The following is a 27,258-nucleotide window of genomic DNA, read 5'->3' on the forward strand; positions in this document are numbered from 1 at the left end:
TTATTTCAAAGATACATTTTTAATATTTGTACAATGTATTTTTTTGTTGATATTTTTGATCTTATCTATTTATTCTTATTACTTACAAGTATTATAATTATTCTTTTTATTTTTATTACATGCTTTTATTGTTTTATATAATCTGTTATATTATATAACAATTTTGATGTTTTATTAGATGTTTAAAAATTTTATCATTAAATTTTACACCTCTAAATATATTGTAAAATTTTACTCTTGAGTTTGTGTGTACATGAGAATAGATTCGCATGCATTATCTCAATGAATCGACTTGTTAAACCTTGATCGGAAATACGTAACTCGCCTCCGATTATCGAATCAAGGACGACATTGCATTAATTAAATATCATGAATCTCAACACGATTTCAAAATAGCGGATATTCTCTAATGTAATGATGCCTATGATGCATATGATTTATAATCTACTTGAATTTGAATGCAATTAAAATTACTGTTACAAATTCTGATAACTGCATAAAATAAAGTAAAATTATATTACCGACATAATTTGCGTAAAAAAATTATCAATTCGATTTGGAATTCATGCCTTAAAATGTTCAATGAATGGATTGATATCTCTTAAATATTAGGAATCACAATAATATAAATTTTCAAACTACATGTTTATATATGTTTTTATATAATAATATAATATTTCTTTTTTTGATAATTTGAAAGTTATTGTTACCAAGTAGCAAAGGTGATGTATTTCAATGCAATGTCATCGCGTTTCAATCGGAATAATCCAGATAATTTTCGGAAAATATTTGATAAATTGATTCATACGTAATTTTTTTTTTTCCATGGTCGAAGTAGCGCACCGTATTGGATTGCCATACAATTGCAAGATGACGTTATCGTTAAATCATCTTTCTGTTGCACATGACTTATGCAACAACGTCCGCAGCGTTATTATGCATTATGCATATGAATGTACAATCAAACTCCCCTAAAATTGACCTTGTTGAAGTGGACTCTCTATCATAAATAAGCTATAGTCCAGTAACTGTATTAAAAACGGTAGACGAATTTCGTGTGAGGCCCTCTGAAAAATCATTTGCCTTGGTCAAAACAATTAGAATAAAAATAAATATCAATTTAATTAAATAATCAAGAAAAAATACCAACATCTATCAGATTCTTGATATTTACGTAATATGATAATTTTTAATAAACTGAAAAAGTCCATAAAGGATCGATAGCCAATTAACAAGTCTACTTTATTATTGCATTGCAATGTACATTGTTGATACGAAAAAGAATGTCGATTTTAAGACTGATCTGCGACTGTATTTTTGCGCCACCCGATATAGCCGGCTCGTGCCGGCTCGGCGTGACTCGGACACGCTCGTGACGCATGACGGCAAGTCGAATAACAATCGATAGCGTGGAAATCGGAGCCTGGTTCAGTTGTCATCCGCGTCATCTCGCGTGTCGCGTCGTTCTTCGCGCGTCATGGGTGCGTGTACGCGAATGCCGTTCGCGTAGGTAGATCACCACCTTCACGATTGATCGGTGCCATCCCGCGTACGCTGACTGCGACGTTGACGAATAAGATGCGCCTCGAAAATGTTGCACGAGGGAGATGAAGCCCCGTACGAGATCACGTCTGATCCGTGAGTAATCAGCTGTGCATGATGCATGTATCGCGGTATTTTTTTCCTTCTATCACGAGAAACTTTGTTGATCAATCAGCCTGGTCCTTACTTAAAGAGATTCAAGTTTGTTGAGTTACTCTTTTTATCCTCATGTCCCCCACGCGCGCGTGTGCTTCCAAAAATAACGCGCCGTCGTTCAAGGAGCGTAACTCCTGTCCTATCGTAGTAAGCGTACTAATTATAGTCCTTTAAAGACAGCCAAGGAATGACATTCCTCTTTATTTGAGTATCGTAAGACAAGAGCGATGCCAGGATTATAAGGAGTTCATGAACTCCGCGAGATTTAGGTTAGCCGACCGCGCCACGCAATTATCTCGTGCATTTTTAGTAGCGTTTAATAGTACATTTGTTTATACATTAATATCTATCAGTATGTATCTTAAATCTTCCAATGTTGATTGCGGGAAACTTATATAACTTGTGGAATGTTTTGAACGATAATTGATGCATTCTTAATCAGTACCTTTTAATTGTTATCCTTCAAAATATATTTTTCGCTTTGTATCTACCAGCATCTACACAGTCGCACAATTAATTAAATATTCAGAATTCCTACTTTTTTTTTTAAATATTTACTTCAGACAAACGTCTAGTAAGAATTGCCTTATTATCAGTAACTTTTTGAAAGTTCTCAAGTGATCAATTTATTATTAATCAAATTACGGTTGCAAAAAACTTATTTGTTATAAGTTACAAAGGATACTTTGTTTTCTTTATATGTATAGAAATTTATACTCTCTATGATCTGTTATTTTTCTCTCTTTACAAAGTCATTTTAAAAATATAAAAAATCCGACTAAAATGACTAATAAATCTATGATCTAAATCTATTATCTAAATTACTGTATGTTTAAGATAGTGATTTTATGTGTCATACATGTCACTCAAACTAAAAGCAGGTCATGTCACATAAGAAAGATTGTAGATAAGAATTGTAGACCTCTTAAGCACCGATTTTTATCTCTTAAGGAAATATTGAAATTTTTTTAGGAGGGGAGATGAGATCCAGAAGCTTAGTGTTATACAAAGTTTACCAAGTCTTTTAGTCACCGACACACAATCATGTTTGTCTCGAGTGGTACCTAAGATGCAACAGTCTCTGGCCACTGCATCAACTGAGTTTCATATAGCAGCATCATCTACCTTCAAAACAATCTTAGAGCAGAAGCTTGTCAGCCATAATGTTTTTAGTAACACATTCCTTCAAAGTATATTAAATTCTCTGGAGAGCCGTGATCCAGGTAATTTTATATTTGATTGTTAATTACAATAATTATTACTTTAAAGTACAGTATTTTATGATCAAAAGTTAATATTATTTCTGTCCATTCGTTATCCATGCTATTCTGACTTTCACTGTACGTGTTTCAATGTTAAAGTTATCTGTCATGCATGGTTGGAGACCTTACTGGATGTGATAGAGTTTCTGCCGGTAGAAGTCATAAGAGCACAGGTTTGTAAATATCCAACATTTTTTTATTTAAATAGATAAAGAAGGAAAACAGTTATTTTCTGTTTATTTACATACAACTTTATGTTTGCAAGTTAAATTTATTTAAAACAGCAGTATATTTAAAAGAAAGCAGAGATATATACAATTACTTTTCTAACTAAAAACTTATAAAGGAAGCATTATATGCAGAAATCAATGAGATATTAAATTATGTTGTATAAAAGTGATAACATAATGTTCTTTTGGATGGATAATAATGAAAACATTCTCATATACAGATTCTTCCATTGACTATAAGCAAAGGACAATTGTCACAGCCTATATACTCTAGGGTAACATGCAGCAGGTTATTGGGAAAAATTTGCACACGATTTGAGTCCGCTATGTGAGTATATTTGAATAGATTTTTTTGGTGTATAATAAAATAAATATAAAAAATCGGAAATTTTTTTAAAGTGACTAAATAATTCACAATTTACGTATTCTTTAGGATACAGAAGGAAGTTCTGCCAACAGTACACTCCCTTTGTCAGGATGTAAGTAGCGAAGTACGAGCAAGCATCTGCTTGCAATTGCGTTTTGTCGCGGAAGGCCTTGGTGCTGAGTCTGTAAAACCTGCTTTACTACCATCTCTTGTAGAATTAGCAAGTGATGAAGAAAGCAATGTAAGATATGCCTCTGTACAGACAATAGTGTATTTACTACCTCATCTTCAGGAAGGTGAGTTTTATAAATGACATTTCGAAACTTTTCTAGCTTTTAAAGGATAAAAGATAATAGGAAAAAAGTCATATTTTTAACGATAAGTAGCGAAAACTAACTTTTCAACGTGAATTGCCTACACAGATACAATAAAAACTATAATAGCACCACTTGTTAAGAAGCTATGTGAGACTGCAGCTAAATCGGACGATAATGTGATATGTATGATAAGCCAGGAATTTGGAAAACTTGTACTTGGCCTAAAAAGTAAGAAACCATTTTATATCGGCAGCACTATATGCTTAAATAATAATACACTCAAGAATTTAAGAGATGCATGACATTAAATTTTAATTTTAGAATGCTTATCAGTGTCAGAGAAAACATGGTTCTTAAAGTATTATCAACAACTTGCACAAATGGGAATACCGTCGCTGAAAAAACAGAAGCCACACTTTACATTTGTTGTGAGTATTTATGTTTTATAAATTTAGTGCGTGGAATTTTTATTAAATAAGTATTAATAAATATTCTGGAATATTGTTTATAATAATTAGTATAAATACATATTTAGACAATTAATGATGACAGACAAACTTGGCTTTAAATTATGTTACTTATTTTAAATTTTCTTATGAAAGTTTTATTGAAATTACCTTATCAAATTATTTTATTAATATTAAAAATATGATGTATATGTTGATTAATTTTGTAGGTTAGCAGCAATCCTGCACAAGATGAGAGATATGTTGAGTGCAGGAGGCATTGTGCATTTAATTTACCTGCAGTGTTTATCTTCGTGTCAAATTCTCCAGAAGACATAGATGCGATACTTACAACATTTGACGCATTGGCAAGTGATCATTATTATCTGGTTCGGCGGACCGTTGCGTGCGGAATTCACGAAGTAAGATTAAACATGATACTCTTGCTCAAGTTATAACAATATTATGTATACTACAGAGCGATATTTTGTAGGTGGCAAAGCTTTTAGGGCCAAAGTGTGCTCGAATAAAAGAAAATCTGATAAAGTTACTGAAAGATGATTCCGAGGAAGTGCTTCAGGGCTTAATTCCTAATATAGGACTAACGCTGGAATGTTTAATCGACAGTCAAACCATTGGAATGGATAAAGTGGTAATTGTGATAAATTTTATTATGCAACTCGTAATTTAAATGACTTCGGTTCTCAAGATATTGTATTAACTATTGCAGGATTCGACTCTGATGGAAATAGGTAAAGCCTTATTAAAATGCGAGGCCGTGATTGCGGGCACACACAACTGGAGACTGGCATCGTTGATGCATGCGCAGCTAGAGATTTTACCCAAATGTTTTCCCAGTGATTTTATATATTCGTACTTTGTGCCAATGGCTTTCTCCAGAATTTTACACGCAGTAAGTCCGCAATGTCTTATTTCCCATCTAAAATTTGCACGATATCTAGATTTAAGTTTCTAGTTTCTTAAAGTTTTATTTATTATCAGTTTTAATTTGTTAAATAATTTTAACATGAAAATTTTAGCGGCCTATACCAGTACGTCTTGCTGCAGGAACACTTTTTCTCCTTCTTCTGCGATATAACATGAAACCTATACAAAGAGCGGAGCTACGCAGCAGAATCTTTACGGATTTAGCCAATAATTCTGATTGTTACGTGAGAATGATGTTCGTCCGAATGATGGTCGAAGCGTTGGAAATCTTTTCTTCTGTATATTTTAAGGAGCATTTCTTCAACGTTTTATTGAATCTGGCCGAAGATCCGGTAGCTAACATAAGAATGAAAGTAGTGTCTTTACTACCACAATTAAAGAGTCAGCTGTGGATACCAACCGATAAGAAACTGCTGACGTCGCTAGAATCAGTTGTGAGGCACTTGGTTAACAACGAGAAGGATAGAGATGTGCTTTTTATTTTGAAAAATGTTATGCAGAAGTTGGAAGAAATAGATGTCAAATACGAAGGCCAAACTGTAAGTAATTTAATAAATACGCAGATTACATGCGGGAAATACATATTCCTGAATACAATTTTTTGTATAGTTGACAACGAAGCAAGACATGGAGGATGCTAGAAAATTGGAAGAAGAAAAGAAGTTATCTGGCATGGGTGCAGGAAAGCAACCGTCTGGAACTATAGTGAAAAAAGGTATTATTAAACTTGTAATGTCCGTGTGAAATTTTGGATGAGTCTGTTATCTATTTAATAGAATTATCAAGTAATTAACATATTTAACCACTTGACCTACACGCTTTCTCCCGATTGCTCGGGCCATAGTAAACAGGAAGGTCGGTCGCGCGTTGAAGTACCACGAGTCAGACTCGTGCTTATTGCTTAGGGACCAAATTCCTTACCACGAGTCTTACTCGTGGTTGTAGGCCAAAGGGTTAACCTAATGATGTAGTTTATCTATTTCATTTAGAAATGATTAATAGGAAATTTTTAATAAAATGTGATTAAAATTTTGCAAATTAAACATTAATTTAATTGTTAATTCATATTTAATATAACTTAATAAAAGAAATGAATGCTAATTAATTTCGTTTTCTATTTTTTCAGGTTGGACAAGAATAACATCTGATGGTGGTACAAGATTGTAAGTTTAATTTGTAATAATATATATTAATTTATCGATTGATAATTAAACAGCATCTATTTATCGCATCATTGTGTATTATAATCTGTTATTAAGATAATGCTATCTGTATCTTTTAGATCGCAGTCGAAAGGTGAGCATTCAATGGACAATAACGAAGCATCATACGAAACAAAGTCTTTACTAACGAAATGTAAGCAACTTATATTATTTAATGATAACAGAAAGTGAGAAGCGGAAATCCATGTCCAAGTAATCCTGTCCTCTGTGTTGCAAGCACAAGCCATTTTTCAAAGTACAAATCTCTGATTTCCATTAACGATTAAGAAAAACAACAAATTTATCAAATTTTGCCTAATGTTATTAAAAAAATTGATCGAATGAGAAAGAAGAGATTGACAAAAAGTAAAACTGAGATTGCAGATATTTCTCTGAAATGTCCTAACTTAAAATAATATTGTTTTACAGATGGGGCTACACCTTCACGTCAAACAGTCGAAATCTTGAAAACAAGGTAAGCAAACGATTTAAACGATTTAGCAAAAAGTATGATTCAAAAGAATATAAAACTAAATTCATATTTGAAATGAAGATAAAGAGAATTAATTTTATATGCTCAAATTAAAAAAAAATTTACAATTACAAATATCAAAGTTAACTAACAAAACTAATAAAATTAACACATCTTGGTCGCACTGTTTGTTATTTAAAAACTTCTTTACTAATATGTCCTAAAATAGCTTCTAATCCTTGCCAAACTTTTAATCGTAAATTGTACTTGCTTTATATCTAACAGAATTCAACTAACACAGCCTTGGGAAAGAGCGGGATCTTTCAACTCGCATACTAACACATCACATCTTAACTTTGAAAACGGATCATCTAATGATTATATGCAAAGGCCACAATGCACTTGCTCGAAACTAGCAGTGTTCCAGGCTCTTCTGACATTGCCGGATGCATGCGAACAGGAGTGCAAAAGTGACGCTTCCCAATGCCGGGTGTATCACGACACTGATGACGATCACGCCAAATTCAGGAAGCAGTCGTTCCAAGTGAACGATTATAATTCTTCCGCTTTCGCCAAATCCTTCTTTCTGTCGCTCGTAAAAGAAAACAAGCAAGAGCCGCAACAGCATTCCCTATTAACACGAGATTACCCACGCGAATTCTCCACTAACATCACCGGCAAGGACAGAGCACCGAACTTCGCCGCTCTAAGGGCGCTAACGAACAGGGCTCACTATAACTCCTGTTGGGCTTTCAGCTCTATGCCGGAAATATCCGCGATGCAGTCCGACGACGAGTTCCTGGTGGACGCCGGTATCAGGATACCCGCGCAATTCTCCACTTCCCAAGGCGCGTCGAAAATCCCGCACCTGCAGGATTTCATCGCGGCGAGAAGACGACCGAGCAACACGGTTCAGCCTAGGCGACTAGCGGGGACTAGCAGCATGAAATTTGACAAAGTTGGCAAGTTCAAGAGACATTCCTCCGTCGAATACGACGACTGCATGAAATGCAGGATCGGCGATAACGATCCGTCGAGAAGCGCGCCGACGTCGATAGATTACGAGGACGGCCTGCAGCGGCGTAGCATGATGAAGGAAAATCTGAGCGACCAATTGTCCAAGACTGACGCGAGAACCAAGAGGTATTCCGCGTCGCACGGAAGGACCAGGTTCGGCTGGGACGCCGGGCAAGAAAGGTCTCTGGACGAGAAGCTGAAGAGGCACTCTCTGTCGTTCGACAAGGACAAGCTAAAGTTCACCAATTCCAAGTGCACGCTGGACCGCACCAAACGTCATTCCACGAATTTTAGTTTGAAACTCACCGACACGAAAGAAATGAAGCAGAGCGTGAAGCGTCACAGCCTGGAGGATCACACGACCGTGCGTCGGGCTATAAAAGGATACTTCTCGACGCTGGACGTGAATCACAATCAGGGCCTCAGCAAGATCCCCTTGAGAAACGCCGGGACTCGCAGCAGGACCGCGCCCACCACCAGGGCATCCAGCCCCGTGCACGTGGACTCGCGATTCAGGTTTGACATCGAGAACTGTGACGACTCGCATAGTTCCACCAGCGACAGACATTTAAATAGGTTTAGCTCGAGCGACGAGGAAGTCGACAAATTATGTAGGATGCTATTACATTCGCAAACGGCACAGAGTAGCGCAGGAGGTACATCGAGAAGTAGAGATAGATATCCCATTCACCTGTTGATGAAGAAACTATGAAACGTATGATTCTCTCGTACAATTTCTACGACTCTTCCACGGCTGCATTTAGCGATCATACTATACGATGAGTTTTGCAGCTTCAATTTTAGTTACAAAAGCAGCGAATCGACTAAAGGGAATAGTCCAGCTTTTTGGGGGATTTCTTTACGAAGCTCGCCATCAATTAAGTATAAATTTGATTCTGACAATTTCGTCCCACGCAACTGATTCTTCAAACATTGCAAACATGGTGTCGTAAGTGAACGTATAGTCCTTGTAATGTTCAATGTCTGTCTTGTAAGCCGATGTCACATGTGGTAGATCGCTATTGCCAGATTTTATTTAGTTTCGAACTAAAGTGTGTGTACATACTGTTAACACTATCAATTCAAAATCACATATCTTGATGTACAACATTATTGAAAATTTATTCTGCGAAAAGTCTCAAGAAATCAAAGGTCATATAGACGACAAAATTATGACGGAAAAGCCGTGGCCTAAAAAACGAATTGTTTTAAGGAATGTGTACAAACTTTACTTGCATATTGGCACTAATGAAATTAAGTTTACGATGTATTGGCTTTATATATGAATTATTCATACATCGGTTTTAGCATTGTTTCTAATTCACCAAACAGGGTATATTTTTATAAACTCACCGAGTAACATGGCAATTTTTCTGCATCGTGCCTTTTCTACACAGTGCGTTGCGTTATATTAAACTAATACAGGTAAATTATCGTTTTCTTAAAATTAACAAATAACCAAATATTTTCTATGCAATTGATAATACTAGAAGCGTTAAGATGATTATTAAAGTCTTAATATTTTGCCTAATTGTTTTTAGCTTGAAGTTGAATGTAATTATTCATACAAATAGCTTGGCGAATTGCTGATTGGCGATAAGAGAGAGATGTATTTTATTAAGAATATTTATATTTAATGTAATATTCATTGCCTGTGAAATGGCCCTATGTACTTACGCGAGATGATGATAATATGCGATTTTTTTCTTTTTTTTCTTTTATTTTATTTATTTTATTACAAAAATAGACGTTTTTATGCCTTAAGGGTATCTTGCATCGTGACTTTATATTTAAAAGAAAAAAGTATGCAAGCTTGTCTTTTTTTTTTTTGAAAGACTGTTTTTTAGATTTTGCCATTAAAAATTATAAATTGTGAAGAAAGAGATGGAGATATTTTGTTTATATTTTAATTAAAAGCTGCATATTTAGCGATATTGGCCTCTTAAAATAAGATTATAAATTGTTAATAGCATTAAAAAATGGTTGTTATTGAGGAACTGAATTTTAGAGCTTAGGATACAAAAAAAAAAATGATTAAATGAAAATAGATTACTCTGATAGCAAGAGCGCTAGAGTCTAGTCTGCATAGATATAGTCTATAAAAGATCTAAGATATAGTCATGATTTGAGAACATATTAATTATCTTCTTCCAACCTATAATTCTTATCAACTATAAAAAAAAATTTATATTATTTTAATCAATTTAATGGATTAGTTTAAATCAATTTAATAAATGTGCATTAAATCGTAATCAAAGATATTATTTATATATAAATTGCTTCAATATATAATTGTTATTATTATCTTTTAATTTAATATTTATCATTATTTATATAAAAGATATTGTGATCAAGAAGAAATATAAAGACTACAATTTAATAAAAAGATTATTTCTATATAAATTTTAAAAAAAGATGGGAAATTATTGTATTAAATCATATCAACAAATAAAAAAAGGAAGGGAACAAGATATTAATAATTTAAACGTTGAAAAATTGTCTGAACGTTTAATTCATTTATGTTGTACGCATCTCAAGTTATGACTATATTTATATATATACAAAGTGTTAAATTAAAAATGAATATTTTTGGAACGATGCAAAGTATGTATATCTTCTATTTTTCAGACACGCTTTATTCTTTCCAAAAACAGAAAAAGGTTTTATAAAATAAGTAAATACTTCCAATACAAATTATTCATTTTGATGAGGATTAAGGCAGAAAGCAATGATATTTTTATTCTGTTTTAAATTTTAGTCAACTATCATTTTTTCGTCTGACGGCAATTGCTAATCATTTTTTCTTCAATAGAAGCTTTTTTTTTTATATTCTAGAAAAAGCGTCATTGTGGTATAAATGAAAAAAAAAGATAATATACGTATTTTGCATTTTCATAAAAATATAAACTTCTGACATTTTTATTAATGCTTGTAAAGAAGAGATATATATGACTCTAAAATAGTATGTTTCAAATTTTTTAATTCTGCTGCTGTTGCCAGTTTTATTGATATAAGTTAAATTTAGTGGAACAACTTCAACGAAATTATGAAAGGAGTATAAATTTTAAGTTTTATATAAGCTAGATAAACTCGGATAAGTCTTAATTGAACTTTTAGATATACTTGGCCGAGAAACATTGTAAAACATTTTAAGCCAAAGAGAATTATTGTTAATGATATATTGTGAGATGTATAAAGTTTCAAAGGCATTATCTATTTGTATGTACAAAATGTTTTAAAAAAGGTATATACTTGACTCTATTATCGCAGTCATGTTTTGCAAAAATTTAATCTAAGATTCAATTGTTGTCTTTTACTTAATATTCAGAATTTTCGACTTATGCGTTGGATATATAAATAATATGAGATAACTTTATCTTTCTTTAATCTACGTTGTTTTTTTTACATTTAAATTAATTTTTAGTTATTAAACTTAACAATAAAGCTTAATTATTGAGTTGTTAAATAAAATATATTTCCAATTTTGTTTAAATTTCTTCAAAATTTGATAGTTCTCTTCGCAAAAAAGATCACAATAGATAATATACCTCTTTTAACATATTTTATATATATATATATATATATATATACATTACGTAAGCTTTACAATGCAAGTGCCATTGAATTAATTAAAAGGTTTAGCGTGTAAAGCATTTGGGGGATGTATTGTGGAGAAAAAAAATACGGATTTGGAAGTTTGCGTTGTGCACATTTTATTACGTTAGTTTTAATATAATAATTAGAGTTCTCCCATGTAAATTTATAATAAGTTCTCACAGCGACAATATTTTTTAATCTCTCTTATATACATAAGATTTTTTATGGCTATTTTTATTGTTTCTCTTATGTACAAATATCCGCAGATACCAAACCTGTTAGCTCCGTACATGATTTACGATAAAAGTTGTATTTGTAAAAATTTTAGTTCTCTCAACACGCATATATGTTACGACTTAAATCAAGTTCCACAAAAGTGCCGAAAATCTGCAGAAAATAAGTTATTTCACGCAAATAACTTTGATATATGTATATATTGCATTATGCTGAATGCATTGAATAATTTCGGTCCTTGGCGAACAATCAACATTATATTTCTTTGCACGTCTAAATAATGATGGCTTTAGCTCGGTTAAGTTTAGATAGAAAGTAGAAGATACACTATGAGAAATATCGACGATTGTATAGAACACCAATATCGTAATCGCGCTCATATGCTTAACATATGAAAATATTTTTTGCAATCTAGTTTTTTGCGCTCCGATGCCTCGTTACCTATTTCTATATGCAAGCAAACACGTCTACACTGTTTTAGAACATTTTCATATATCAAGAACTTACAAAATTTAGAGAGATACTGATAAATTTAACTATATAAATAGAAACTACAGCATGGAGAATCGTGATACGAAGAGAAACAAGTTAACTCGACCGAAGATTATACTTGAACAATAGAAGGATCAAAATGTGTATAGATAATGCGATTCTGTCTTTAATCTGCTTATAAATGCTGCTATTTATTTTTGTACAGATATATGAATTTATAAATTAACGTTTGTGCCAGAAAGTAAAGAGAGAGGAGGAGAGAGAGAGAGACAGAGAGAGGGGTATAATTTTACAACAAAGATTTACGTATTGTTATATTGTTTCCATTTATAGAGAAAAGCAATTTATTAAGAATGTAACACGTGTTATTCATTATGTATATTTTTTTTTATTTTTACATGTTTTCACGCCTTTTTGCCTCTATGGATATTATCTGTATATTTTTTAGCTAGATCGCGCAACTTTTCTTTGAATTGATCGTATAAATCGTCTTATTTCAAGCACTGCGTCCTGATATTAGAAAAGAAGTAAACTGTGATGACAAAAAAAAAACTTATTTAATTAAGAGAGAAAAAATATTCAAGTTACACTAACGAGCCTACAATGGAATCGAACATTTGTGAAACGATATTTTTATTACTCACACTACTCCTATAAAAATAGAAAATATTCGAAACTGTATTTTTGTGAAGTATATCTGTGTAATAAAAATATAGTTAAGTGCGAGAGAAATAAAGAGATTGGAGCTATAGATTATTCACATTGTCAATATTATTGTGAACATGCTTTAATATGTTACATGCTATATATCATTAATAAACTAAAAAGTCTTGTTGAATATTTCGTTTGCAGGACTTTTATTCAGCTGCACACGTGCGAATGGCTCGTATTTTCTTTCGCCGTTTTATTTACATTGCAAAAGTATCTTAAGTTTATCGTATTATATTACAACATTAACATATTGAATGAAATTCGTGGATTCGGGAAATGACAGGGGGCACAAATTTATTTTTCAAATTCTTTATTTCCTCTACTTTCTTAGTGTAAATCAATGACTTCAGCTACTATGAACTGCTATACGAGTTATAATTTACTTAGGACGCACTATAATAATTTAATTTAATTTCCTCCATCCTCGCTTATCCTCTTATCGCGATTACAAAAATTCAGAGTAAATAATTTTATTTTTTTTTTTCCATGAAATGCGCGTTCTAGAATTTGATATATAAGCTCCGTTAGTCATTACTTATAATTATATTTCACTCCTCTTACGATCTTGCGCGTGATGGGCCTAGTGACAATCTCAATATATTAATTTCAGAAAATAAAGAAGGTCTTTATATACTTTTTCAATCTCTCAATAACAGAGTCTTACCTGTCACTTGAAAGCGCATTTTAGAATACTGTATGCCTGTTATACCATGGATCTTTCCGTTAATAAGTTATACTCAAAAGTGCATACAAATAGCGGGAAATAGTTTATGTAAATCTGAGATCAACATGTCTTTGGTTCAAATTTTTCAATGGATGTAAATTAATGACCTGAGTATCATCATTTCAATAAATTCAATTTCGATTATGTTAATATCATTTTTTTTTTAAGACCAATAGAAATTAATATTAGATAAGTTTCACATAATTTAAACAAAAAATTAGCAATAACTTATTCTAACTGTATAATTTTGCCATCGGTATACACTTTTTTTGTATGCAGGGAGGGAAAAATTATTTTCTGACGGACGATTTCTCTCTTAACTTATATATAAAATTTCTCTAAATATTATCTTATTCTTTCTTTTCGTCAAACTGATGTACAGATGATCAGTGCAGTGCAAAAGCACCAGCACTTTGACGGTTTCTTCGTGTCGCTAAAACACGAGGAGAATTTCATTTCTAGAACAGATTGTCAAAAGAAATAGCTTTTTGGTTTTTTTTTCGGACATGTGATTTTATCACTTTTCTTATTGTAAATACACGCTACTGCACGCCAAATGAGATCAGTTGAACAATTGATAATGGCAATTGTAGAGATATTTCTTATCAGATATGAAAAGCTATATTGAACTTGGAATGATTTTGGATCAGCTTTGCATTTCAAAGCAGCTTTTTTCGCATGTGATAGCACAAGAGACGAAAGGTAGCCAGTCTTAATTTCTGATATTTGTATACTATAAGTATATAACGAAGCGGTGTAAAAATAAACAAAAGTAAAAATACGAAATCTATACAATCGATATCGTATAATTTTGGGAATGTATATTTCCTAAATCGGATTAATGCGTATATTCCAATATAATTGTAAACTGTACTCACAGAGTAACCAAAGCGCTATTATTTTAATATAAAATCGTTTGGAAATATTTTGAGCGCATTTCATCGTAATACGTGTATATTATGTACAATTGAAATTCGCTTCCGCCGACGATGTCACCCTCCGAATCACAAAATAAAAGATTTAATATACTAATGCTACACCAAAACTATGTACATCGATTATGAATAGAGCATCGGTAATACCCTTTGAAACTTATCTCTAGTTATATTTTATATTTATATATTATGTTCAATTATAATCATTATCGTTAGTAAATTCTTAGATATGGTTTCTTGTAGCTTAAAAGCTAGCACATGTATTTTTTTAAATACACTTTATAAGTTATTCGACTTATTTTTTACCAAAGTTACTTCGAATAATTTTTCATAGGGCGATAATTAAAGTATAGCAATTAAAACGTTGCAATTTTTATATCAAAATGTAATCGACGCACTGTGATAAGAGCAATAAATAGGACAGAATAATTAAGAGCATTCATTTGTGAACGAGAGAAACAAAATTAAGTCTCACAACGATTGTGAGAACAATTCATTTTCAAAATTTCTAATATATGCAGTTTGGGTAAATGAGAAAAAATGTACTCCAAACTGCAGTTTTACTGGACATTAATATGTTCTTATTACAGTATCGCCGATCAGAAAGTTATGTATCAGGCTAAAATACGATTAAATTCCTTTTGCATACACATTAACAAATACTTGGTCCATAATTCTACCGAATTAGAAGACATTTCCAAAAGCGAGACAAATCAGCGCACATGTGCTTAATTTTTAGGCTATGCATAATATATAGTTCCTTTGCAGTAAAAATATATGACTACGATATAGTATTTCCTGACTAGCATGTGTTTATACGAGTGACATCCTACTTCACACGCACGATACTCTTAAAACAAAAGACGTTTGATTGATAAATTGATCACCGGGTCAAAATAATTTGACACTTTAACGCAATAATGCATTACTACAAGAATATACGTTTGTTTAAAATGCGTAGATACGAAGGCATAGATATAAAAAAAAAACTGTAGAAAAAACAGAAGATCACTCGTGCAATAAGTAGATTCACAAGAGAATTTCGCATCCAACACATTCTTATACGCATACAAATTTCGCTTCGTTATCGCGCGCGTGTATGTGTCCGCATGCGAACGCGTACATGCAGATCATGGGGTATAATGACGGCTCTATCTTTATGAATACATTCTCGAAGATATTACAATCTATGAATTCTCCGGGAGCGCAAAGCCGGGAGCGTAAAGAGAAATATAAATTCAACTGTACCGTTATGCTTGCGTAAAATATCTAATAGACGATAAATACGCAACCTCGTCGTAATTCAATGCGTCGCCGCGTATCACTTTCTATAAATCGTTTTTGTGTACAGTACTTCGTTAAGGCTTCTACTGTGTATCTATTTGATGATAGTTAAGCTATTATTTCTATACATTCTTCAAGCGTGGCCGAAAAGAATATTTCAGTTTGCATGTTAATTGGTGTTATTGGCGAATATCTTTTCTTGCGAGTGAACAGAGAAACTGAAAGTCGTACAAATGATCGAATCGCGCGTAGGCCTGTACAGATAAATTATACATTCTAGCTGTAGATATTTTCTACCGTTCGTTACACCAACTATTTCTCAGTCTTGCATAATAATACTACTTTAATACTTTTATAATTTATATAAAATCAGTTGCGCGTTATTTATACATTGTGAAAGAACACTATATGTCTTTAGTATAAATCAATGTATATTGCAATAGACTTGTATAGATTTTTTTAATGCTATTATAACAGTGTATTGTACGTGGAACACAGGCAGATTAAAGTTTTCGGAGTAAAAAGTATCCTTTTGCGATAAAAAATAGTGATTAGTATTAAAGTTTGGCCTAATGGAAACAATTCCATATTGCAATTCAAGGAATGATATGACGTAAGATTTGGGAGTACAAAGTATTCTTTTACGATAAAAAATAGCGATGTATTAAAGTTTGGCCCAATGGAAACAATTCCATATTTCAATTCAAGGAATGATATAACGTAAGATGCGATAAGAATACAGCAGCAGGACAACTTTACAGCAAAACAATTCTTAAAGATATCCAATATCTAAAAAAGCCATCTCAAAGACATGTGCTTTCTTAGATATCGAAAAACGATAGAATCTTTTGGTATCGTGGTACAAAGCTGATGCCATCTGTAATCCATCTTACACGTATTGTCCGGCAATTTCAACGCTTACGAATTTGGTTAACGACGGCAATAATCTTTGTATTCATGATTTTTGATTGTAAATATTAATTTGATTATTTGCCGCACACAGGTAACGCAATGAATATAAAACAGAGAATTCTGTACCGTATTTCAGTACGAAATAATCTAGCTCGATCTTACAACGTATAACCCTAAGTTTTTATTATTGCGTTTAATATCACTATTATGCTAACTTCCTCAGCATGATATATTCACTGTATGTGCAGTATTATATGTTTTATTATATTCCTTCTCATAAATTTGTAATTTTCTCCCGTAAAAAGAGAACAGTAAAGTTAAAAAAAAAAAAAAAAAAGAGAGAATAAAACAGCACAAAGTTATAAATGTGTTCATGTACGCACACACATTTATATTTATAAAAAAATTGTAAAATTTGAAATTCTAATGAATTTCTAGTAAAATGGTATAAATATAGTTTTAGGCGTTTAAAATAATCGTTGTAAATATATTATTACTTAATTTGACGGATTATAATAAATATAATTATAAATTTTATAATTAATATATTAATATAGCACACACCACTAAAATAGAAATAAATATTTTTGGTAAAAGCTTCTTAGAAATGTATGTGTACAGCACGTACTTCACAATTAAATAATTGATGATTAATCGATCACAATTAAATAATGAAATATATGAATTATCTTAAGTACAATGTAACAATAAATGAAGTAAAAAGGATTGTATAAACAAAAAAAAATTCATATTTACATTAAATAATATTAAAAGAAATATGCGTTGCCTTTCAAAGTTGAAAATGTTCATTGGAATATTGAAGTCTTGAAATAACTAGATTTTTACACGTCTGCTCTTTCTCAACCCCCTGTAAACCCTATTTAGAAATACTTGTTTATAATCTATATATAGTGCCGTCTTTGATTGCCCAGAGACTATGGTCTTTTTACCATGTGTGTCTCTCTTTAGAAAGAAGACCGTTATAAAGGCTGTAATATTTTATCTTAATCTTTAAAAGTAACTTGTAAGTATGAAAACCCTGTAAATGCTATGCAACTGACTACATTCAGTGCATTTTTTTTTTTTTTGGTTGTACAGAATGTGGATAGATAATATTTTATAGATCAGATATAAACAAATGATCTCTAACTGTAGCCTCCAAATACCGAGTTCTCAAAACTTCATAGTACAGATGTGATCGACTAAAATTGTTAGCAATATCTTCTACGCCTCTCGATTTAATACGCTTGCAACTCGATACGTTTCTAGTTTCTACAAAAATCTAGAGGGAAATACGATCTAGCATTCAAATTTTGAAATCTAAAAGGGAATACAAGAGTAATATTTGAGGTATTACGATTTCGTTACACCCTGACGTTGCATTCATTGATCCATAAAATTTCAAGAACTCCGACTGAACTCTAAGAGTTACTAATCTCCTTCAAAAATTTTTTGTCTTCAAAGAGAACTGTACAATAGTCTATATAGAAGTACACTCATACAAAATAAGAAAGTATTTGAAAAACGATATAATCATATAAAGTATACGATGCGTATCTTTTTATCCTAGGGCAGGATTTTTTCTATACAAACTATTAGTTTCTTATTGAGCATATTTTAGAAATTGTTTGAATCGTTGTAGGAAGTGTTTGATTACTGACGTTATTTCGACTATACGCTAGTACCTAGATTGTTGTAGATCGATAATGTTTTTTTTTTACATTTTTTTTTCCCACTATGATTGTGCTCTTTAGAGGAAGACTTCACGAAAACATCGATAAAACGAACGTCCAAAGTTGATTAAAGAGCGCTTTCGTAGAATTGTGAACTTTTTGATTATGTCAAGTACAGTCGTTTTGGCATGCTATACTACGATATTAGTATGCGGCGACATATTTCGAAAGTGTATACCTGTAATCCCAGATATCCGCGTATAGTGTAAATAGTCACAATGCCCCAATTGTAATTTCTACCGTGAATATTCTTACTCGTCTTGTTTGGAATTCCTAGGAACTTCAAGTTTTTCGCTCTTTTTCCCAAACATTATTACATTCAAGCCTCCTGCAGAAAGGAAAACGTGATATAATTATTACACATTAGCGCCACAGAAATGCGTACATGCTTCTAATCGCAAATCTATTGTTCTTTCGTGAATTATTTTTAGAACAACATGTCCTGCGGATTTAATCTAAAAACTATTTTATATATTGTAATACTTACTTCAGGGAACAGAAAGTGCTCGCGAGTTGGTTGTGGCTGCTCGAAAGGTGAGCTACTCATGTAACCAGGTGACGGCGACTCGCTCTTTTCCAGCACTGGAGTGATATTTGCATAATTAGCGGACGCCGTTGTGAGAATCCGTCCCTGCTCTACCAAGATGCTTCGATCAATCTTGTAATATTCCTTCCCACTGCGAGGTCGAAGGGTCGTTGCTACAGCTCTGCCTCCTAATCTGTACGCGGCATACATTTTTCTATTGATTACATTAGTAAAAAAACTGATCTATTAGGAATAATTAATTATGCGAAATATTATAATCCAGACGAAATCACATTCACAAATGTCATAATACTAAGGAATATTGCGTATAAATTTATAAGATATTCTACGCGATTTTGTTGCAGATAAATTAACAATGAAGGAAAAAATGCAACAGAGTTCTGAAAGTGCAAAATTTTACCTGAGACTGTCGGGCGTATCTGACGAAGAGTGCGACGACAACGATAAAGTTTCGATGTAATCTGACATGTCAGAAGTGCCGCTGCTGGTGCTTCGTGAATCGATGTAGGGTGTATTTGAGACTTCACCAGGGCTGTTAAAGCCCTTCGTGGTCTTTGGCAAACAGGTAGGTATGTCGGCCTCAGCGGACGAAGATTTCGTTGGAATCTTGATCTTTTGGAACTGGAAAGAAATTTCGCGAAGCGGATCGCTGGACTTGGACTTCCTCGGCAGGCTGCTGTGATAGCACGTGGGGGGTGGACTCTTGCGACAAACCGACAACATGTTCTGCTTTATCGCCGTGGCGGCGGGTGTCGCCAGCGATAACTCGAACTCCACAAACTCCGCCGTTCGGTGACTCAGAGAGCCGGTGGAGACGCCGGAATCGTTACTGCTCGACGAATCCCTGTTGTGGCCCGTTTTGGATGGCACGGACGACGAGCGTCGGATCTTGATGAACGACGGTTGCAGCGCGGCCGTCAAGATCTGACCGTTCTCGTGACCGCTGTTGATCTTGCTCTCCGAATTGGCGCACGAGTTGTGCGCCGGCTCGCCGGTTATCAAAGAATTCTTGTCCGCTTCGCTGGAACACTTGTGGATGGTGAGCGTGGACGGAAAGGTGTGGCTCTCGTCGTCCAGGTAATGCGCGGACTCCGCGGAGTACGATCGTTTCCTGAGAAGTATGCCTACGCTACCGCCGGATTCCACGGCATTACCCGCGTCCAGATAACGACGCCTGAGGTACGGACTGGACAGCATCGCCGATCCCGGCACACGGTACTCCGAGTCGGATCGCTTCCTGCTGCCCTCGAGCAGCGTGGATCCCGACAGCGTTGGATTGCTGGAACTCTTGATGCCGCTGCACAGCCTGGACAGGATCTCCTTCGAGCAGGCGTTGTGCGCCGGCTGCATCGGCAGGTAACCGGGAAACGGTTTCTTCGGGGTTTGCTGCTTGTCTGGATCCATGATCAGATAATCGTTCTCTCTCTCCTTCATGTGGCCGCACTTCTCGCAGACCTTCGAGGCGTTCTCGCACGGCGCTTCCGGCGCGGGCTCCTTCAGCTGGTCCGCGAACTTCTCGATCTCCTCTTGCGAGATGCTGCTCTTCGTCAGAACGTCCTTGCTGTTCTCGTAATGCTCGAGCGACTGCGTGAAGTCGATGTTCGCGTAATTCGCCTGCTTCGCCTCCGGCTGCGTGTCGATCACCGGCTCGACGTTCTCGTAGTTGTTCGAAGGTTTGCTCGTGATGGCGCAGCCGCAGTCCTCCGTGCCGGCTTTCTCGTCGGAAGATTCGTTCTTGTTCACCCTTCGGGCGGTCGCGTAAATGGCAACGTCCCCGCTGGCGTTCACCACCGGCATCTTACCCTCGCCCGAAAGTTTCACGGGATGCACCGTGACGCCGGTGGGCTCGATGCCTGCGCCGCGCCGGCAGTAAGGCAGGACGAAACCGGCCCAGCTCATGACGTTGTGACAGGGACACCCCGAGGATCTGGGCGATTGGACTGTGAGTTTCGCGGGGCACCCGCACTCTTGCAGAACCACTGCCTGCGGCATCTGAGGCGTGTCGTAATTGGGATAGGTCTTTGGCAGGGTGAGACACTCTTTTATCTTCCTCGGCGTGTCGTAATATTGTTCCGGTTGCGGGCCCTGTTCCAGCAGCATGTGATGCCCCAGGATGGATTTGGGAACGTCGTAGTTCTCGTAAGGTCCCGTGGCGCCGCGAGCCGCAGCCTGCTGAGGCTGCTGTTGAGGCTGCTGCTGAGGCTGCTGCTGAGACTGCTTTTGCGCTTGCTGCGGCTTTCGAGAGTGCACGCAAGTTTGTTGCTCGATAGGCAGCGGCATCGGTGGTTTCTTAGGTTTTTTGGCAGTAACGGACTGGCTGGCCGCTGGCGGTAACGGCGGCTGGGACGGTTTCGGCGGTCTCGGCGGCAACGCGCTCGGGCTCGGTGACATTCGGTGAGCCGTCGTCGTCGGCTGTGCCGTCTGAGACTGGGCGGTTTTCGACTGCGCGCACTGGCACTCGATCTGCTGCGAGCCCGAGTAATCGCTGTCGTGACTGCTGCTGCTGTAGGAAGACAGCGAGAGCCGATCGAAGGTGCGGGGCTGCAGGTGATATCCTAGATTGTTCAACGCACCGGCGCCGGGGCTGCTTATACCGCTCATAGCGGTCGTGATGACGGTCGACGATTTCGAGACCGTGCCGAGTTTGCTGATGCAACTGGCGCATCTCTCGAGACCCGTCGCGCCTTGACGAGTTAGGGAACAGCTTCGCCAATCGCTGTTAGGCTGCTGATCGGGCAGTTCCGAAACGGACATTGTGTCTCTGCAGCTGTAATCGCCATCGAGCTCCGTCTGCTGTCTGCTCTCCGCGGACGACCAGTACGGCGAGCTCTCGTTCTTGCAGCTGTCGCAGTGCTCCTCGTACGTCGACGTCGAGTACACAGCCGAGGAGAAGAAATCGCTGGCTCTGGTCTCGGAGCGGGCGCACTGGCGCCGACTCGGGCTGTCTTGCGCCGACGAGTGCTCCCTGCCAAGCGGTGATCGCTTTTTCGTTGTCAGCTTTCCCTCGGCGGCCAGCTGCAGCGTCTTGACTATGTCGTCCCCCTGATCGGTTATCAGAACGTGCAGCCCCTCGCCCCGGCCGCATCTCGAGCCGCCCTCGAAACAGAACCTGCCCTCGACCACGCCGTATCGTCGGAGATGCGCGATCTCCCAGATACCGACGAGCCGGGGAGGCACGCCGATGGTGATGCAGAAGCGACGGTCCTGAATATGCAAGTGAGCCGGCCCATTGCTGAACTTCGCCTTCGATGGCACCGAGGAGATAAGTATCAAAAATTGCTGATCTGTTGGGCAAAGTTGGGCGAATTAAACAATTTTGTATATTTTATTTAAGAAATTCTTATAATATCTAACATAACCGTGCATAAAATCAAATTGTTTTAAAAATCCTTGCATAAATTTATAATTATTTTTATAAATTTGATTGTAAAAAAGGCACTTCTCTTCATCGTTCTACTAATTGATGTGTGTTTCTTAAAAAAAATTTAATGGCTTTGCATAAAAGAAAAAAAAAAAAGAAATGTGAAAACGCAAGAATTTCTGAAATAATCCGGTATAATGTTTCTACCATTTTCTCAATAATATACTTGGCGTATAACATACCTTCGCCCAAGTTGTTCGAGATCTTAACTTGCCATTGTATCAATCGCTCTCGCGTGTCGAATGCGAGAACGACTGTCACGTCTTGGCAAATTATAGCAATTGTATTGGATTCCTTGTCGAGAGTAAAACCGCTCTCCACCCCGAGAAAATGCTGCAAACTCAGAGACGCTTTTGTTTGGCCTTGCTTGTAACGATCCTTACTATCCCCGTAAAGTTGCAAATGCAAGCAATCTATTGATAAAAAAAATTATATTTACTTATTTTACATACATTATAATTTCATACATTTATAACTGTTAGACAAGTTAGAAAAAATTGCTTGTCGTACAAAATAACAGACGTTTTATTAATATAACATGTTTTGCTGCATAATTTTTTTCTGAAAAATATTGATTTACAAACGCCTTTTCATCACGTTCCCCAATTACTGGCATACAGAAATAAATTTTGTCATACATCGTTTAATTTTGTAACTTCGTTAAGTCCCACCTAAAAAAATTTATGAAGCCCTTCACAGACCCTTGGTTCTAAAATATCCTCAAGTTACAGGCATCACGTATTAATGGTTATTGCCAGAAGTAAAAGCTGTTCTCGGGAATTTTTTTGTTGCTTCAAGCAGCAATCCGTAACAGATGTGGCAGCTGCCACCTTAGGAAGGCCCAAAGGGAGGGATTCTTTGTACTGATAACAAGCAAGAGAGAGCCCTTTAAAGGAAGTGAGAAGCAGAAGTGACGAACTTTTCGGCTACAAATTCTACCAATTGAAACACATGGAATGTAGACCTCATTTGTCACAGTTTATTTTCGATAAGATAAATGCGAAACAATTACGCAAACAGACACGAATAATATTTCGATTGCATTGAATCAAAATCGCTAATGAGCTTTCCAATTATTACGTGACCAAATTATAAACAAATTATAATGTTAAAATGATTGAAATAATTAAAACAAATTATTGTAAATGAATGTATAATTATCTCTCAAAAATCTACATAAATCAAAGATTATTATTATTTTATTTCTGAAGTTTACTTTTAATTACAATTTAAAATAACCAAATTTATCAAGTATTCAATACACAAATGTATTTACTAGAAACAGCAATAACCAAAATGTATATGAAAAAAGTAATTGTATATAAAAATTGAAAAAAAATTAATTTTAATTTAAAAATTAATTGACCAACTGAAAATTCGTAGAAAAATTAATTTTACTTATTTTATATTAATAGATAAAAATATCATTTATTTATAATATTGTTATTCTGTTAAAAGTTGAGTCAACCATTACATTTTTTCCGATATTTTATTTTTACAAAAATATTAGCTCAGATAACAAATTAAAAAAAATTGATTGACTAAAACATTATTTAATGTTTTTTTGATCGCAAAAAATAAAAAAAAAATACTCTTCAAAGATAGACATGATGCATATTACATTTACAACACAGTTAGCCATGCAGCATGAAGCAGCAGGGTCTATTATGCAAATTACAGGATATCGCCCGTATCAACATGATAGCAGAGGCAAAAAGTAGAAAAGCTTCGAGAATATATAATGTTTCCTGTTTATTATCTTATTGCTCCCTGCCTTTTTCCTTTGCCTCGCTTTGTGTGCAACACAACCGCCAGATATAATAAAACAGTCGTAATAAAACGTCTGTACATGTACGTTATTGACACAATCTTATCCAATTCTCATTAATAATAAGATTATTATTAACTCGTTTAAAAACAAATGAACGGCAAAACAATAAGGCTATTGACAATAGCCTATTGTTAGCAATTGCGTTTAGAAACAAGCGATACATATTTTATTTTACCTGCTACTGGTGATAATTTTCGCATAACGCACCATCTTGACTTCCACTGTAAAAAAATTATATTCCTTAGTTATAATATATTATATTTTTCTATTAATTTCATTTGGATGGACATAAACATAAAAACTATATAAAATTGCAGTATATGATATTTGTCCAAAAATTATGTGTAAATACAATTTTTAGAGTTAGATAGAATTAAATAAATTTTGTATTAATATCTGAAATAATTCATTTTTACATGTGATAAGCAATTGTTTGATAATTAAGTTTAAATAAATAAATTTATTAAATACTAAAGTTTACTCGAAATTGACAAATAAATAAAATTTTATCTTTTATTAATAATTTTAAATCTAATCTTATATATACGTCACAATTTTATTTCATTCATTTCTCTTAAAAATGATAAAAATTACATAAATATGATATAGTAGTTCAAAATTCTATATAGCATCTATTTCAGAATTTATGATCAAAGTAAAAGAGGATTCTTTCTTTTCTCAAAAGTCTTGCTCTACCACCCTCTGTCAAGAAAGAAAAAGTTGCTTTTTATAGACTTGGATTAGTTACTTCCTTATACTTCCTTCTAATTTAATTCCTTTCCTCAAAAGCTACTTTAAACATAAAAGTTCCCTTTTCTTGAATTTATATATTAAAAAACTGTGCAATATCAATTCATAAATAATTATTACATAAAATATATAATTACAACAATAAACATATTAAGAAAAATATATTTTTAAATATATTTTTAGAAACTGTGTTGTACAAAATTTTCAAAAAAAAGTTATAATTCTTAACTTAACAATTTTATGATCTCAGTATTCATATAAGTCATATTCTATTTATCTCTGATAACAGATTATGATAAATGTTTATACTGATGATAAAAAATTTCAATGACAGAAATAACATTATCAATTTTGTAAAATATGTCCATAAAATAGTAAAGTGAAAATATTTTTATAAAAATTATATGTTAAAGCAAAATGTTTTATACATTCTAAATTATGGTATTATAGTCTCATAAAATTATACAATTTAAATATCAAACAATTTTTATTAGAAATATTTTTCTATTAAATTTTTCATTTTTTTCAATATCTAATAATAATAACAAAAACATTTGTAACAAACATCTAATATTTTTCTGCTTTCAAACAAGTAATCACAATAAAAATAATAATGATGAAATAATTGTTCGATTGCAAATCGTATCTCTTCCGTCATCTTGCGTTGCCAAAAATTAAATCTGGCAGCCCTGGACCTGCATTGTCGCATATCTTTTCCGGGGCACCCTATATAACGGTAGCTCGAACGAGCCGCCGGCGTCGTAAAATATACATGTACACACTATAAACCGCCCCCGTAATCGTTACATAATTTTCGCCGTGCATGCATGTAGAAGAGTAGCGCTCAGGTGACTCGTCGATAAGCATCGCGCAAGAACACGTTCGGATCTTGCAGAGGCACAACACGCCTCTCGCGTCGGAGATGGGGACGTCGCGGACAATTTGTGAATTAGCGAAATGCGTGCGATTGTCGCGAGATGAATTGAAGCGGGGCGCGATTCTCGCAATTCGGCACGCGTCCTGTCGCGGAATCAACGAACAGTCAACATGCACGCGGATAACTAAGACTCACCTTCTTGCCGTCGCGAAATTTGACGTTTCCCTCAATAATACAACTGTTATCCACCATTGTAGATGACTGGCTCCGTTACTTCACCGCACTGTGATATTTTTCTCATTACCGCGTACAAACGCGCCGTACGGTCGAGCTTCCGCGGCGCGACACCATTTGCAGGACCCTGCAACGACCGACTCTGCACCGCGCTCCGACGTGCTGTCCTTTTCCTTTTTTTTTCACGGAGACGGACGGTGATCTGCAGCGCTGAGCACGAATCACGCGGCAAAATCCATACTGCGAGCGGTCAACCCCGAGCACCTTCCATCTTGACGATATCGGCTTGCTACGCGCACTAGCGCGGCGGTGTCGCGCGAGAAACACCTATGATATCGCGACAGTGCTGCCACTTGAGAGACAACAATAAAAGCGAATCTGTAAAAAGCGGTAATTTTGAACATTGAGTTGAAATTCTAAAACAAATTTTAAATAAAAGAATATACGAAGATTTTTGACGAACAAAATAAGTAAAAATGACGTGAAAAGACTTAAAAATTGAATTAAATACAAAGGAGAAAGAAGTTTTATGTATATAATTGAAGTAAAAATCGATTTTTGTTATCAGTTACAAACATATCCGTGCAATATATCTAAAATTTAAAAAATAACTCTGTTTGCAAAATGCATTATTAGATGATAACGCAATAATTTTTCGCAATTGTTAATTTACATTGCAATATCAGGGGGCGTCATTCTGCTATAATTGCTTATCTTGTTGATAAATATTTTAGACTGCTAATGCTACGCACATAAGAATTAGTGGAAAAGCTTATTAAACACTGCACGTAAATCTGTATATTATGATATCAAACAATCGAAGTAAAGTGTTATATGTTACGAATTACTCATATTGACAATTACCTAAGTGCTCTCTTATTACTTGATTTTTAAACTACCAGCGACAGCGCGCATCATACCTTTACATTTGTAACATCTACTAGACGCTACAAATCGTTCCAAACGTTCTTCTTCTCTTTCTTTCTGCACTGAAAGGAAAGAGAAAAACAAAACGCT

At 34.9% G+C, this 27,258-nt stretch overlaps 2 protein-coding genes across 3 annotated transcripts; one reads left to right on the top strand and one right to left on the bottom strand.

The window, feature by feature from the left end:
• The first annotated feature begins 1,445 nt into the window (after positions 1 to 1,445).
• LOC105673933 (serine/threonine-protein phosphatase 4 regulatory subunit 4-like) lies at positions 1,446 to 13,122 on the top strand. Of its 2 annotated transcripts, none has more exons than XM_012369929.2 (16): positions 1,446 to 1,638; positions 2,671 to 2,921; positions 3,060 to 3,133; positions 3,412 to 3,518; positions 3,624 to 3,853; positions 3,980 to 4,102; positions 4,196 to 4,302; positions 4,551 to 4,742; positions 4,814 to 4,972; positions 5,051 to 5,233; positions 5,361 to 5,807; positions 5,878 to 5,983; positions 6,395 to 6,431; positions 6,551 to 6,624; positions 6,900 to 6,945; positions 7,228 to 13,122. In XM_012369929.2, the coding sequence occupies exons 1-16, from the start codon at positions 1,592 to 1,594 to the stop codon at positions 8,669 to 8,671; spliced, it is 3,627 nt and encodes a 1,208-aa protein (XP_012225352.1). In that variant the 5' UTR covers positions 1,446 to 1,591; the 3' UTR covers positions 8,672 to 13,122. The 2 variants fall into 2 exon arrangements, with proteins under 2 accessions (XP_012225352.1, XP_012225355.1); XM_012369932.2 differs by having other exon boundaries at positions 7,699 to 13,122.
• Positions 13,123 to 13,286: 164 nt separating this feature from the next.
• On the bottom strand, positions 13,287 to 26,538 carry LOC105673993 (uncharacterized). The gene is made up of 6 exons (XM_012370017.2): positions 26,203 to 26,538; positions 24,556 to 24,601; positions 22,732 to 22,962; positions 19,529 to 22,412; positions 19,069 to 19,300; positions 13,287 to 18,909 (listed from the first exon to the last, which is right to left on the bottom strand). Exons 1-6 carry the CDS (start codon positions 26,257 to 26,259, stop codon positions 18,901 to 18,903), a joined length of 3,459 nt encoding a protein of 1,152 aa, XP_012225440.1. The 5' UTR covers positions 26,260 to 26,538; the 3' UTR covers positions 13,287 to 18,900.
• Between the last annotated feature and the right edge of the window lie 720 nt (positions 26,539 to 27,258).

Source organism: Linepithema humile, chromosome 2 (genome assembly GCF_040581485.1).
Source record: "Linepithema humile isolate Giens D197 chromosome 2, Lhum_UNIL_v1.0, whole genome shotgun sequence".
Classification (NCBI taxonomy): Eukaryota; Metazoa; Arthropoda; class Insecta; order Hymenoptera; family Formicidae; genus Linepithema; species Linepithema humile.

Coding starts and splice junctions, on each gene's coding strand:
- LOC105673933 (XM_012369929.2), top strand. CDS start 1,592: ATGTTGCACGAGGGAGATGAAGCCCCGTACGAGATCACGTCTGATCC. Junction 3,134..3,411: donor TAGAAGTCATAAGAGCACAG/GTTTGTAAATAT, acceptor TCTCATATACAG/ATTCTTCCATTGACTATAAG. Junction 4,973..5,050: donor CCATTGGAATGGATAAAGTG/GTAATTGTGATA, acceptor TAACTATTGCAG/GATTCGACTCTGATGGAAAT.
- LOC105673993 (XM_012370017.2), bottom strand. CDS start 26,259: ATGGTGGATAACAGTTGTATTATTGAGGGAAACGTCAAATTTCGCGAC. Junction 22,413..22,731: donor CTCGAACAACTTGGGCGAAG/GTATGTTATACG, acceptor TTTGCCCAACAG/ATCAGCAATTTTTGATACTT. Junction 19,301..19,528: donor GATACGCCCGACAGTCTCAG/GTAAAATTTTGC, acceptor TGCCGCGTACAG/ATTAGGAGGCAGAGCTGTAG.